The sequence below is a fragment of the Passer domesticus genome, chromosome 27 (assembly GCF_036417665.1).
Source record: "Passer domesticus isolate bPasDom1 chromosome 27, bPasDom1.hap1, whole genome shotgun sequence".
Taxonomy (NCBI): Eukaryota; Metazoa; Chordata; class Aves; order Passeriformes; family Passeridae; genus Passer; species Passer domesticus.
Window position 1 is genome coordinate 1376076 of NC_087500.1, and position 15047 is coordinate 1391122.

Consider the following 15047-nt stretch of genomic DNA (forward strand, 5'->3'; position numbering starts at 1 on the left):
TTGTGCCCGGGCTGTGGGGTCTCTCCTCGGGCAGGGCTCCCTGTGCCCCGTATGTGTCTCCCCTCGGGCAGGGTGCTCTGAGGGCTCCCTGTGCCCCGTATGTGTCTCCCCTCGGGCAGGGCGCTCTGAGGGCTCCCTGTGCCCGGTCTGAGGGCTCCCTGTGCCCCGTATGTGTCTCTCCTCGGGCAGGGCGCTCTGAGGGCTCCCTGTGCCCGGTCTGAGGGCTCCCTGTGCCCCGTATGTGTCTCCCCTGGGGCAGGGCACTCTGAGGGCTCCCTGTGCCCCGACCCCCTCCCGCTCTCGCCCCCCTCAGCCCCGGGGGGAGTGGGGGGGTTGTGGTCAGTGCCCGTCAGTCACGTGACGGGGGTGAGGCGGTCGGTGTGCCCGCCCCCTCACCCCTGGCTGGCCAATGGCAGCGCGGCGGGCGCGGCGGGCGGCCAATGGGAAGTGGGGGCGGGGCTTGCGGCCAGGGGTTGGGGGGCGGCTTGCGGCCGGGACCGGGAGAGGGAACTGGGAGCGCTGGTGGGTACTGGGAGCGCGGGGGGACGCGGGCACCGCCGGGAGGTGCTGGGAGCACTGGGAGCTGCCAGGAGGAACCGGCAGTCACGGGGGCCACTGGGAGACGCCGGAGGAACCGGGAGTCACGGGGGCCACTGGGAGTCATACGGACGACTGGGAGGTGCTGGGAGCTTTGGGAGGAACTGGGACTTAAGGGAGGAACTGGGAGACGCTGAGAGTCATGGGGCGACACTGGGGTTCCCCGGGGGGTCCTGGGAGTCACGGGAGAACAGCGGGAGTACTGGGAGTCCCTAATGGGAGGCGTACTGGGAACACTGGGAACACTTGGGCTCTGGAAACACTGTGGGTACTGGGAGTACCGGGAGAGCACTGGGAGTACTGGGAGAGCACTGAGGGCAGTGGGGGTGCTGGGAGTCCTGGGAGCACTGGGGATACTGGGAGCACTGGGAGTCCTGGGAGCACTGGGAGCACTGGGTCTGGGGGATGTCGGCGTCACCCAGCGCTGCCCTGGGGGGTCGCAGGGGTGGGGGTGCAGTGACACCAGGGTCCCCCCTGACCCCCCCCATGGGACACAAGCCCTGTGACCGCCCTGTGCGTCCCCAGCGGGGAAGGGAAGTGACAGTGACAGTGATTGTGGGATGGGGCGGGGGTGCCCGTCTGGTGCCGCGGGGAGATGTTATCGGGGTGCGGTTGGGGTGCCACGCACCGCAGGGCCCCCCCGCTGTCTGTGGGTACCCCCAGCACCCTGAGGTGCCCCCCAGCACCCCTGGCTGGAGGGGGTGGGGCTGGGACTTTCCCAACACACGGCTGAAAGAAGAAGTGAGATTTGGGGGGAAGAGCCGTTTGCCCACTCAATGAGAAGGGAAACTGAGGCCGGGGGTTCGGGGGGGTCCCGCAGGTGCCCCCGGAGCCATGAGGACCCTCCTGCTGCTGTGGGTGGCCCTGGCCAGCGCAGGGGCCCAGCTGCCCTGTCCCCAAGGGGGACCCTGCCCCGTCACCCCGGTGAGTGTGCGGGCTTTGGGGGGTCGGGGGGGCCTCAGCAGGGGATGTAACCCCCCCTGTGCCCCCAGGCCCTGCCTGCCCGCGGTGCAGTGGGGTGCCAGGACAGCTCATCCTGCCCTGCCAGCTGCCAGCTGCCAGAGGTGAGCCCTCCCCTGTGCCTCAGTTTCCCCCCTGTCCCTGCCATTTGGGGGGCACTCCCTGACCCCCCTGCCCTCCCTCTCCCTTCTCTGTCCCCAGAGTGTCCCCTGCGCCGGGGGCCACCGCTGCTGTCCCCGCGGGTCCCACTGCAGCTCTGATGGGGAGTCCTGTGTCACAGACCTGGGTATGGAGACACGGGGAGTGGCCGGGGGGCAGGGCGGGCCTCGAGGGGACGGGATGGACACGGGGCTGTCACCTGTCTCCACAGCCCCCCGTGCTGTGCCCTGTCCTGACGGCCAGTCCGAGTGTCCTGACGATGCCACGTGCTGTGTGACGAGCAGCGGCGCCTGGGGGTGCTGCCCCATGCCCCAGGTACGGGCTGTGGGGACACGGGGACACTGAGGGGGCACCTGGCACGGCCATCGCTGTGACTGGCACGGCCATCGCTGTGACGAGCACGGCTGGCACCCGCAGGCCTCGTGCTGCGCTGACAAGGTGCACTGCTGTCCCCACGCCACCGTCTGTGACCTGACCCGCGGGCGCTGTGTGTCCCCCGCCGGTGACACCGACGTCCCCCTGGGCACAGCCTTCCCCGCCTGGAAGCGCCACCCCCCCGCCCCAGGTAAGGGGGGTGCCCTGGGGGTGCCCTCGCTGTGCCGTGCCCTCGGAGGGGACGCGGTGACACCGTGTGTCCCCTCAGTGGCGCTGCGCCAGGTGCTGTGTCCCGATGGCCGCTCGGCGTGTCCCGACGGGGCCACCTGCTGCCAGCTGTCCCCAACGCAGTACGGCTGCTGTCCCCTGCAGAACGTGAGTGCTGGCACAGCCCTGGGCACCCTGGGATGGGCGGCTGTGCCAAACCTGTGCCCAGCACCCCAAACCCGCCACCCCCCACTGAACACCCCAAACCAAGCACCCCCTGCCAGGCACCCAAATCCTGGCCAGCCTCCCCCAGGCACCCCTGTGCCAGGCACCCCAAGGCAGCCACCCCTCACTGGGCACTCCAGTCCAGCACCCCCCACCCCAGCACACACCACTCGCCCCGTACCAGTCCATGCAGGCACCCCAATTCCAAGCACCCCACAGTGATGCCAGGCACCCTATTTTGGGCACCTTGTCCCTATCACCCCACACCCGACACGCCTTGCTGGGCATCCTGTGGTGGATGCTGGGCCCTGGGCACCCCACCTGTGCCATGTCCCCCACCAGGCACCCCGCACTGCCCCCCGTGCTAAGCACACCCTGTCTTTGTCCCCAGGGTCCCTGTCCCCCCATTTGTCTCCCCCCAGGCCATGTCCTGCAGTGATGGACAGCACTGCTGTCCCAAGGGCACCTCCATGCCATGTCCCCTATGCTGTGCCCCCTGTCCCCATCCCAGGGTCCTTGTCATGCTGTGTCTCCCCCAGGCCGTGTGCTGCAGTGACGGGCAGCACTGCTGTCCCCAGGGCACCACCTGTGACCTGATCCACTCCACCTGCACCTCCCTGGGGGGCTCTGCCCCCCTGGCAGCACTGCCCACAGGTAAGGCCCCCCCAGGGAGCAACCACCCCCTGTCCTGTCCCGGGGAGGGGACACCACCCCTGACTGTCACCTGTCCCCAGCTGGTGACGTCAAGTGTGATGAGGAGACGAGCTGTCCCGATGGGAACACGTGCTGCAGGCTCAGCTCTGGGGCCTGGGGGTGCTGCCCCCTCGAGCAGGTACAGGGGTCCCCTGTGCCCCCAGGACACGCAGATGTCCTCTGTCCCGCTGGGTGGGATGAGGACACATGTCCTCTGTCCCCCTGGGTGAGATGAGGACACATGTCCTCTGTCCCCCTGGGTGGGATGAGGGCTCATGTCCTCTGTCCCCTGGATGGGATGAGGGCAGCTGTGTCCTCTTCCACTGAGAAGGACAAGGGTGGGAGTTCCCTGAACTTGCCCAGGACAAGGTTTGATGTCCCCTGTCCGCCTGGGGAGGGACAAGGATGGGTTCCCCTGTGTCCCTCCAGAACTGGGAGATGTCCCCTGTCCCCCAGGAGGGCTCCCATTCCCTGATGTCCCATGAAGAAGGGTGACACTGAGTCACTTTGACATCCCCCAGTCAAGCCCCCTGTGCTGACTGGGACCAGTTTGGGGCTCCAGTGGCAGGAGGTGGTGAAGGGACATGAGGCCACCAGGATCCTTGGGGACCTTCCTGAGTCCCACTGAGGGGGGGTCAGCAGTGATGAGGGGCCCCCTGTATCCCCCCCTCCTCACTGCTGGGGCAGGGACTGGGGATGGCAGGAATGGGCAGGAGGGGACACGTTTGCCCCCCCTTCTCTGGAGCTGGCAGTCCCTTGGGGGTCCCCTGTGCTCAGCCCCCCCTCTTTGCCCCCCAGGCTGTCTGCTGCCCCGACCACGTGCACTGCTGCCCCCAGGGCTACACCTGCGACCCCGAGGGGGGCAGCTGCCTGCAGGGGGGGGGCACCCGCCAGCCCTGGGTTAGCAAGACCCCAGCGCTGCCCCGGGGGGGACAGGTGACATCGGGGAACGTCCAATGTGATGAGAAGACGAGCTGTCCTGACGGGAGCACGTGCTGCCGGCTGAGCCTGGGCACCTGGGGGTGCTGCCCCTTCGAGCAGGTGTGGGGGCTCTGCCCATGGGGGTCCATGGCTGTGTGAGCTGGGGGGTGCACCCAGGGGAGTGGGGGGTCCTGGACTGAGCAGAGATTCCAGGGGATCCTGGGGTGTCCTTGGAGGGGGGGACATGGCTCAAGGGACCCCGAGTGGAGCACCTGTCTGGGGACATGGGAACGTTCACAGGGCACAGTGAGCAGCTGTCCCCTGAGCAGCCCCATGGGCTGGGGGGTCTCCTGTGCCCCAAGGGGACAAAGGCCAGTGTTACCTTCTCCCCAGGAGGGTCAAGGCCAGATGTCCCCCTTTGTTGCTTGAAGGATGAGAGCAGATGTCCCTTGTCCTCCAAGAAGGACAGGGTGGGCTCCAAACCCCTCATGTCCCCATGGGACACAGGGCCCCTTTGCTGGCCCCCAACCCCAGTCAGACCCCCTCTGCTAACTGGGACCAGTTTGGGACTCTGGGGGCGGGAGGTGATGGAAGCACACAAGGCCACTGGGGTGCTCAGGGACATCCATCCATGTGTCTCATGGAGGGGCAGAAGCGTCACCAGAGGATCCCCATATGTGCCCCCCTCAAAGCGAGGAGGGAGCCAGGCTGGGGCTGGGGGGACACGGAGCAGGGGAGGGCAGGAACAGGCAGGAGGGCACTTGTCCTCTGAAGGTCCCCAGCTGTGTTGCTGGGGGTCCCCTGTGCTCAGCCCCCACTCTTTGCCCCCCAGGCCGTCTGCTGCCCCGACCTCGTGCACTGCTGCCCCCAGGGCTACACCTGCGACCCCGAGGGGGGCAGCTGCCTGCAGGGGGGGGCCACCCGCCAGCCCTGGGTTAGCAAGACCCCAGCGCTGCCCCGGGGGGGACAGGTGACATCGGGGAACGTCAAATGTGATGAGAAGACGAGCTGTCCTGATGGGAGCACGTGCTGCCGGCTGAGCCTGGGCACCTGGGGGTGCTGCCCCCTCGAGCAGGTGGGGGGAGTCCCTGGGGTGGGGTGTTGTCCCAGGGAATGAGGATTTGGGAATGGACTGGAGGGGGTTGGGACAGAGCGTGACTGTAGGGATGGCCCTTTGGGGACAAGCAGAGCTGGGAGGGGCAGAGACATGGGACACTCCCACATTTGTCACTGGTCCCTCCATGGAGGCTCTGGGCACCTTGGGGACAGGGTTTGGCACAGTCCCTGGGTCTCTGCTGGGGACACCTGACGTACCTCTGTCCCTGGCACCCGGACCCCTGTGTCCCCCAGACACCCCCAGTGTCACCCCACTGACGCCACCCTGTGTCCCCCCCAGGCCGTTTGCTGCGGGGACCACAAGCACTGCTGTCCCCGGGGCTACACCTGCAACGTGGCCACCGAGAGCTGTGAGAAGCTGCTGGCGCCCACCCCGCTGCTGCCAACCCCCTCAGCCCCCCGCCAGACCCCCTCTGCTCCCCACCAGGCCCCCTCTGCCCCACTGTGAGCTGCTGGCACCCACCTGGGTGGCCTCGTGCCCTGTGGTGCCACTGGCTCCTGCCACGGGGGCCAGCAGTGCTGCCAGGCCCGGGGAGGCTCCTGGGGGTGCTGCCCCTTCGCCCAGGTGAGTGGGGGGACACCGGGGGGGGTGGGGGTGGCATTACCCCCCCTCACTCTGTCTGTCTCTGCAGGGCTCCTGCTGCTCCGACGGCCGCCACTGCTGCCCCGCGGGGTCCCGCTGCACCAGGGGGGGCTGGGGGTGCAGCCCCCAGCGCTGGGACCTGCTCTGATGGCACTGGGGACACCACCACCGCCACCCCCCGGGAATGCCACCACCCCAATAAACGGTTTCTAGGAGAAATGCTACCCATGGCTCCTGGCGAGGGGGGGAAGCTGAGGCAGGAGGCGGAGGAGGGGGGATTTTGTGTGTTTAATATATTAATGCCTCTAAGGAGCGGGCAGGACGTGCAGGCAGGTGCAGGCAGCAGCTCCCTGCCCAGCCTGGCACCCAGAGGGTCCCCATGGCCCCCCCACTGCCAGCCTGGCCCCAATGACCCCTCTTCATCCTCACCACGTAGAAAACGTTTAGAAACACGAGTTAAAATCCAAAGGGGGATGAGGGTGGGGGGACAGGGCCCCCCGGCTCCTATGGCAGCTTGGAGGCACCGCTGGCTCGGGGGGCAGTGCCAGCCCCCCCTGTCCTGCAGGGATACAAAAGGGGACATGGCTCAGGAGTGGGGGAACATGGAGCATGCACTTCCCACCCCCAAGAGACAGGGAGGCGGAGGGTGGTGTTGGGTGGGACACAGAGGGAATGGGGCAGCAGGATCCCGTGTGACAGAGCCTGGTGGCACAGGGTGGGGGCCACGGTGGCCTGGGTGTGGTCACTCTGGTCCTTCCCCTGGCAGGAAGGGACCATGGTGGTGGGATGGGATTGTGGTGGGCTGGGACAGTGGTGGGACATGACAGTGGCAGGAGAGGACGGTGGTGGGCTGGGACGGTGGTGGGGGAGGACAGTGACAAGGCAGGATGGTGAAGAAGGTGGTGGGATGGCATGGCAGGATAGGATGGGACAGTGACAGACAGGACAGGGCCGTGGGAGAGTGGCACGGGGATGACAGCAGTGGGAGGAGATGATGGCTGTGTGGGACTGTGGTGGGATGGGGCAGGATGGCGGGTGGGATGGTGCTGGGGTGAGATGGCAGTGGGATGGCACAACGATGGGACAGCGATGACAGAGGACGGTGGCAGGAGGAGGCGGTGGTGGGCAGGACAGTGGTGGGCTGAGACGGGTGACAGCAGCGGTGTCCCCATCCCAGCACCCCCTGGGACTTGCCCCCCACCCCGGACCAGGGCCTCGGCCTCCCCACACTCACTTGACATTGAAGACCATCAGAGGCCGCTCCTCCCGCTTCTGCCAGGGGCTCTTGCGGTCGCCCCCCCTCGTCGCCCCCGTCGCCCGCCTCGGCCAGCGCCTCCTCCTCGGGGCTGGTCAGGGAGTCTCGGGGGGCTTCGCTGGCGCTGCTGCGCCCGCTGCCGCCCCCTCGCCGCCCCCCGCTGCCCGCTTCCAGCAAGGGGGCGAGCGAGCTGTCCTCGGGGGAGGCTGCGGGCAGCGGGGGCCGGGGCCCCCCGTCCTCCTCCCCGCCTCCGGCGGCCCGGGGAAGGCGGGGAGGGGGCGCGGGGCCGGGGCCCCTCTCGCTGCCCTGCAGGTCGATGTAGGAGTGCCGAACCTGGGAGGAGCGCCCGTCCAGGGACACGAACCAGGCTCTCGGGGGTGGCGGCCCCCCCAGTTCCAGGAGCTGCTGCCCGGCCAGCGCCTGCAGCTCCCCGTTGAGCTGGGCCACCGCCGACCCGTCCAGCAGCACCGGGATGGCCACCGAGCCGCTCACCGGTTGGGGGGCACGAGCCCCGCCCCAGTTTTCCCCTTCCTCGAAGGGCTGCCCGGAGGAGGGCGGGGGCGGCGGCGCGGCCGCGGCCGCCGTCGAACCGGGACCCCCATCGGCTTCGGGGGGACCCTCGGGCTCGCCGGGGGCCAGGCGCATGTAGCGGGCGGGGATGAGCAGGGTGGGCATCACCCCCCGGTACACATCCTCGGGGCCCCCGCCGCGGTCCAGGGGCCCGCAGAGCAGCAGCGGCCCGGGCGGGGCCAGCGAGGGCGGCCGCGGCGGCGGCTCGGGCAGCGGGTGCTCGCCGGGCTGCGGCCCGTACCGGGGAGAACGAGGGCGAGGGCGGCCGCGGGCCGAAGGCGGGGGCAGCCCGGGGGTGCTCGTCGGGCGGCTGCAGCCCGTCCACCGAGCGGGCGGCCCGGAGGCCGAAGGCTTCGCCCGGGCGCCCGTAGTCCTCGTGTGCGGGCGGCGGGCGGCGGCGCGGGGCCAGCGTGGCCGCCGGGGGCCGCAGGCCGGCGCGGAGCGGGGCCGGGGCCGGCGGCTGGAAGAAGTCCGGCCGGGCGGGGGGCAGCTCGCGGGCCGAGGGGGGCAGGCTGGGGGTGGGCAGGTCGGTGTCGCCCCCCGACGAGGCGGTCTCCAGGTGGCTGCCCCCGCACAGGAGGTCCAGCTGGGACACCGAGGTGGCCTGGTCCCGGCGCGCCGCGTCCAGCGGCCCCGGCAGCGGCAGCTTGCGGTGCTGAGCCCGCGGCTTCAGGCAGCGCCGCCTGCGGGGACGCGGGGGCTCGTGGGGAATGGGGTCCCCCTGCTCTCCCCTCCCGCGCCCGCTGGAAGGAGCTCGAGGAGGGGGCTATAGGGCACCCAGGGGTGCTGGGGAGTGGTGTGCCACCCCCCAAATCCAGTTACAGGGCACTCAAGGGTGCTGGGGAGTGGTGTGCCACCCCCCAAATCCAGTTACAGGGCACCCAAGGGTGCTGGGGAGTGGTGTGCCACCCCTCCCAAACCAGCTCCAGGACACCCAGCCGTTCTGGAAAGCAATCACTGTCTCCTAAATCCAGATAAAGAGCACCCAGAAGTGTCACAGGCTGGTGCCTCCTCCCCATAGCCAACTACAGGGCATTTTGGGGTTCCAAGGGGTGGTGACTCCCCCAGAATGGCTACAGGGCACTCAAGGGTGCCAGGAGGGTGGTACCCCTTCCCCACAGTCAGGTCCAGGGCATTTGGGGGTGCCTTGGGGTGGTGCCCCCCTTCCCAAAGGCAGATAAAGGGCACCCAGGGGTACCAGGAGGATGATGCCCCCTCCCCATAACCAGTTATAGGGTGCCAGGAAATGGTCCCCCCCAGCTGTGGGGCACCCAGGGGTGCTGACCCCCATTCCCACGTGGAATGTCGGGTTCTGTTCCCACCCCCCGCGGTCAGGGCTGACCTGCAGTAGTAGATGAGGAGGCAGAGGAGGATGAGGACGAGCAGGGCCAGGGCACCCAGGATGGTGAGGAGGAAGATGGTGTGGTAGGTGGTGATGTCCGTCACACCCGCTGCCATCGCCACCAGCCCTGGGGACAGCAGGGTCAGAGGGGCAGCCCCCCCCAAGAGTTCCCTGGGGGGCAAAGGGAACCCCCAGCACAGCACCCCAGGGGGCTGCAGTGTCCCCCCAGCCCGGACAGCCCTGGGGACCATGGGACTGGGGGGCACCAGGAGCACCCAGGGTGGTCCCAGCCCCTCAGGCAGCCCTGGGACAGGGGGGTCAGAGGGGAAGCACCCCAAGGTGCTGCCACCCCCTCCCCAGCCAGCCTGTCCCCAGAGCCAAGGGACAGCGGCTGGGAGGGCACTCACAGGTGTCACCTTACCCGTGCTGGGGGAGGGCAGAGCTGCTGCCCAGTATCCCAGCTGGGAGGAGACAAAAGTCCAGTACAGCTGCCGGCCTTCCTTCCGGATCAGCCCCGTCCCGTTCCGGACCCACAGCCCTGCAGGACACCGCAGGCTGAGACCCCTCACCTCACCACCCCACCACCCCCAGCAGCAGCTGTGTCCCCTCTGCACCCCCCAACAGGAGCTGTGTCCCCTCTGCCACCCCCAGCTGCAGCTGTGTCCCCTGTGTCCCCCCCAGCAGCAGCTGTGTTCCCCTCTGTCACCCTCAACAAGAGCTGTGTCCCCTCTATCCCCCTCAACAAGAGTTGTGTCCCCCTCTGCCCCCCTCAACGGGAGCTCTGTCCCCTCTGTCTCCCCCAGCAAGAGCTGTGTCCCCTGTGCCACCCCCAGCAGGAGCTGTGTCCCCCTGTGCCACCCCCAGCAGGAGCTGTGTCCCCTCTGTGTCCCCTGTGCCACCCCAGCCAGCACTCACCGCTCTTGGGGTCAAACCTCCAGGCTGGCACACTGGTGGCCACCACGGCCGCGGCGTCGGGGGCCAGCGGGACGGACAGATGGACGGGGCCGGCCAGCGGCACCTCGGTCCCGTTGCCGGTGAACAGGTGGACGCTGACAGCCGCCACCGGCGCCAGCTCCAGCCACGTGCCATTGGCTGCGGGACAAGGACGGGGACATCCCTAAGGGGGGCCACCCAGGGTGCGCCCCCACCCCCCTTGCGCGGTGCCCCCCGTACCGCTGCCGTCCTGCTCGGCCCCGAGGAAGGCGGGGAAGGCGCGGGCCAGGCCGGGGCCGGAGGCGGCGGTGAGCGACGCGGCGAGCTGGCTGTACGTGGAGCTGCGGGGCAGGCGCGCTGCCCGCCGGGGGAACTGCGCCCACGGCTGCCCACGGCCACCTGCGGGGACACGCGGGTGGCAGCACACGGGGGGTGGCGGTGTCACCCACCGCCATCCCCGTGGTTCGGCCGGGGCACAGGGTGGGTGGTGTCACCCAGGGCGGCGGTGGTGTCACCCAGAGGGGCGGTGGTGTCACCCAGGGCCACCCCCGTGTCCCACCTGGCGATCCCAGGAGGATCTGGACCAGGTCCTCGTAGAGGATGAGCGTGGCCGGGCGCTCCGGGAGCAGGTAGAGGCTGATGGAGGCGTAGACTGCAAGGGGAAGAGGGGGCGATGGGGGACCCCAAAGTACCCACACCTGGACCCCAAAAATACACACACAAAAATACTCCTCACAGGATTGGGAGGACTGATGGGGAGAGGGGGATGGGGTCTGAGGAGGAGTGGGGAAGTGGGACACAGCAAGGGGTGAGGTGCATCCGGGGCAGGGACAGGAGGAATGGGGGGACAGGCAGTGGGCAGGGGGGGGGCACCCCCTCCACAACCCCATCCACGCACCCTCCATCCCTGTCCTTGTATTCCTTCATCCCAGTACCCCCCATCCCCTTCCTGTACCCCACAATCCCTGTACCCCCATTCCCACCTCCCCAAGGTGACCCCTGCCACTGATGCCACCCCCAGTCCCCCCTGCCCTGGGGAGAAGGGCTGGAGTGCATCCCAGGGGGCACCCCCAAATTCCCCTGCCCTGGGATGGGATCCATGGGATGGGGTGGGGTGGGATGGGATGGGATGGGATGGGATGGGATGGGATGGGATGGGATGGGATGGGATGGGATGGGATGGGATGGGATCCATGGGATGGGATGCCATGGGATGCCATGGGGGGACTTGGGGGCCACGAGGACATGGTTGTCCCCTCCCAAGGGGGTTGACCCCTCCCAAACACCCTTCTATAAGGGACCCCTACACTGAAACCTATTAGGGGTCCCCTGCAAGGAAGGGACTGAGGTTCCAGTAAGGGACTAAGGACCCCACACCAGGGCTCAGAGCCCCCAGTTAGGAATTCAGGACCTCCAATCAGACCCTTCAGGAAGGGATTGGGAATCCCCCATCATGGCTCAAATCCCCTCAGGAAGGGATTGTGCCCCCCTGACAGACTCAGAGACCCCGGTGAGGGATTGGGGACCCCCAGCCAGAGCGCCCAGGAAGGCTGGCGGTGCCGGTGACTCACGTGGCAGTTTGGTGACGCGCCAGGGGACAGAGGCGGTGACGTATCCGCGGCGTGCGGCGGTGACCAGCAGCCAGGAGCCCAGGCGGTAGGGCACGGGCAGGACGGCGGTGCCCGAGTGGTCCGTGCTGCCCGCGGCCAGCGCGCTGCGGGCGCCCAGCACGTCCAGGGCCGCCTGCGGCAGCGGGGCCAGCGTGCCGCTCTCGAACACCTGCACCCGCAGCAGCACCTCTGCGGGGACACGGCGGGGACACGGCGTGGGCACGGGGACAGCGTGCGGGGAGTCACAGCCACTAACCCAGCGGGCACGGCCACCGTGCCAGCAGGTGGTGGGACACAAACCGGGGGGCAGACGCCGTTTTCTGGGGGGCACGGCCACTGTCCCGGGGGGCACGGCCACCATCCCAGGGGTCACAGCCACCATCACAGGGGTCACAGCCACCATCCAAGGGAGCACAGCCACCATCACAGGGGCACAGCCACCATCACAGGGGGTACAGCCACCATCCCAGGGGGTCATGGTCACCATCACAGCCACCATCCTGCACCCAGCAGGTGGTGGGACCCATCCCAGTGCCCACCATACCCAGCAGGTCACAGGCACCACCCTGGCAGGTCACAGGTGCTCCCCAGTAGGCAGCAGGCACCGTCCCGAGGGGGTGTGAGCATCACTGCTGTGCCCACCCTGTGCCCCCCTGAGGGGGCTCGTGGCCCCAGGGTGCCGTGCCCACCCAGCTGGGTGCACCCAGTCACGTCACTCTCAACCCCCCCACCAAAGGCCACCCCCAGGTAGGTGCCTGTCACTCCTGTCCCAAGGTCAGGGGGTCTCGAACCCAGCAGGCCCCACAGCAGCAGGGGGAGGGATCCCCCCGGCAGGTCCCCGCTGCAGGGCCCGGCTCGAGGGAGGGGGGACCCTAAACCCCCGAGTGCCCCCGGCCCCCCCGAGCCAGCGCCATCCTGCGCATGATCCGCAGCCCTTGGCAGCGGTCCCGGCTCCGGCGCCGTCACCCAGGCAACGACCTCCTTCATCCCGCGCCCCAGGGCTGCCGCCGGGCCCCCCGCAGCCCCGGCCCCCCGGAACCCCCCACCCCACCGGGCACCCCCCCCGACCCGGCCCAGATGCGGCCCAGATGTGGCAACGGGCAAGGGGGGGATTCGCGCAGCTGCTCCAGCGATGCACGGGGGGGGGGGGGGGGGGGGGGGGCGGGTTCAGGAATGGAGGGGCTGGGGCTGTCCCCCCGCATGGCGGGGACAGCCGGCACCCGCGGGCAGGAATGTCCCCGCGGCCTCCCGCAGCTGCCGGGGGACAGCTGGCATCAACGGCCACGCCGGTGTGCGCCGGGGAGGGGGCCATGGTGCCACCCCCAGCGCGGGGACACAGGCACAGGCATGGCCCCGTCCCCACTCTCTGTCCCCCCGCCACCACCAAAGGGTCCCCAGAGGGTGCTGCGGCCACCTGAGGCTCGCTGGCCGCTCGCTGGCTCCCCAGTGCCACCCAGTCTGACCCCAGTGTCCCGAGAGCAGGGCGGGGGTGCCAGGCCCCGGGGTGGCAGTGAGGAGCCCTGTCACGTCTGTCACCCCGCGGGGACAGGGATGGGCAGCGGTGACGCCAGCGGGGAGCTGAGCCAGCACAGACAGGACGGGTCGGGGGTGGGGTCACTGACCCCACAGCCCCCCTGTCACCCCGGGCATGCCTCACCCTGGCATAGGGGCTCTGCCAGGAGGGTTTGGGGTGCAAGAGGGGTCACAGGGAACCGCGGGGACCCCAAGGCCCGCCCTGTCTGCCGGATGCACCCCCCACCATCCTGCCCCGGCTGCTGCTCAGGACTCCCTGCCCACCCACCATCATGCACCCCCTGCCCTGGGACCTCCACCCACCATCAGCCACCCTCAAGCTCTGCTCAGGACCCCCGTCCACCCTCCTGCACCCCCAAGCTCTGTCCACGATCCCCACCCAACTTCCTTCACCCCGGGTTTGTGATGCCCACCCACCATCGGGACCCCCCCGCCACCCTGTACCGCAAGGTCTGGCACCATCCCCACCGTCTGATCCCTCAAGCTCTGTCCGTGACCCCCACCCAACCAGCTGCACCCCCTGGCACTGCCCAGGCCCCCCACCTTTCACCCTCTTCCTGCCGGTGGCCAGAACCGCCCGGGGAGAGGGAGACAGACGGACAGACGGACAGACGGGGGTGCGGCCGGACAGACACAGCCGGGGGTGGACGGCGGATGGACAAGGGGGATGGGCAAAGATGGGGGTGTCGGAGGCGGGGGGCCGGGAGGGGATGGGGGTGTCGGGATGGGGATTCGGGGCGGGGGCGGGCGGGGCCGGGCTTTGGGGTGCGGGGAGTGTCGGGGCGGGGGTCGGGAGGGGGCCGGCGCTGCGGAGGGGTTGAGGGAGCCAAGGGATGCCGGGGGGATGTCGGGGCGGGGGTCATGCGGGGATGGGGGGGCCGGTGCCGGGATCGATCGGGGGGCGGTGCGCGGGGGGGCGACAGGCTTCAAAGGATGCCGGGGGATGCGGGCGCGGGGCGCGGGGTGTGGGGCAGCGGGGGCGTTGGGAGGGGTCGGGTGGCGCGGGGCAGGGGGTGGGGGCCGAGGGATGCGGGGGGGATGTGGGCGCGGGGGTCGGGCGGGGAGGGCGCGGGGGTGTTGCCGGCGGCGCCCCCCGCCCCGCACACAAAGGCCGCTCTCACCGTGCGCTCCCGGCTCCGCCGCGCCCCGCGCCCGCCGCCCGCCCGCGGCCGCCAGCAGCAGCAGCACCGGCAGCGGCGGCAGCGGCGGCAGGAGGCGGCGGGGCCGCATGGTGGCTCCGCGCCGTTACCCCGCCATGCCCGGCCCGCCCGGCCCGTCCGCCCGCCCGCCGCGGGGACCGGGCTCCACCTGCCGGAGCCGCCGGGCACGGCCGCCCAGTGCCCACCCCCGGAGCGGCACCGCCCCGGCACCGGGACCACCCCCGGCACCGCCCCGAGACCCCCAGACCAGCCCCTGGCACCGCCCCAGGCCGCCGGCACCGCCCCTGCGGCGCCCCGAGAGCCGGGACCCCTCCCGGGCCCGGACTCGGTACGGTCACCGGCATCCCGGGACTGACCCTGGTGTCGGCAGCGGCATCTCAGGACCCACCCCCGACATCGGCACCGACCCCCGGACCCGCCTCTGACACTGCTCGAGCCCCGGCACTAAGCCCGGTACCGATCCCGACCCGCTGTACCCATCCCCGGCACGGCCCCGAGACCAGGACCGGGACTCGGCACTGCAGGACTCTCTCCGGTACTGGCACCGGCCGCACTGCACTGCCCCGGTACCGCACAGGCCTCCCCCGACCCATTCCCGGCTCCTCTCCGAGCCCCGGTACGGGGACATGGTACCGGCACCGTCATCCCGGGACTGGCCCTGTACCGGACCAGCGTCCCAGGACCACTCACGGTACCTCCTGGAGCCTCAGCGGCGAGCCCCGGTACCGCAGCGGCGTGTCCGGACTGGCCCTTGGCACGGCCCCAGTCCCCCGGTCCCACCCTGGGACTGGCCCGGTACCGTGACCCT

The 15047-nt window shown here is 70.0% G+C and overlaps 2 protein-coding genes across 2 annotated transcripts; one reads left to right on the top strand and one right to left on the bottom strand.

The window, feature by feature from the left end:
* The first annotated feature begins 528 nt into the window (after positions 1–528).
* Positions 529–6060, top strand: GRN (granulin precursor). Its single transcript, XM_064399755.1, has 13 exons — positions 529–679; positions 1418–1521; positions 1590–1661; positions 1759–1843; positions 1928–2031; positions 2134–2281; positions 2360–2466; positions 3063–3177; positions 3258–3355; positions 4015–4257; positions 4970–5212; positions 5534–5818; positions 5886–6060. The coding sequence occupies exons 2-12, from the start codon at positions 1432–1434 to the stop codon at positions 5699–5701; spliced, it is 1473 nt and encodes a 490-aa protein (XP_064255825.1). The 5' UTR covers positions 529–679; positions 1418–1431; the 3' UTR covers positions 5702–5818; positions 5886–6060.
* Positions 6061–6102: 42 nt separating this feature from the next.
* FAM171A2 (family with sequence similarity 171 member A2) lies at positions 6103–14413 on the bottom strand. The gene is given in 11 exon segments (XM_064399754.1): positions 6103–6395; positions 7071–7135; positions 7137–8000; positions 8002–8344; positions 9004–9130; positions 9425–9541; positions 9919–10095; positions 10177–10335; positions 10496–10588; positions 11508–11735; positions 14201–14413. Coding segments are annotated over 11 exon segments (2337 nt in total). The 5' UTR covers positions 14310–14413; the 3' UTR covers positions 6103–6340.
* Between the last annotated feature and the right edge of the window lie 634 nt (positions 14414–15047).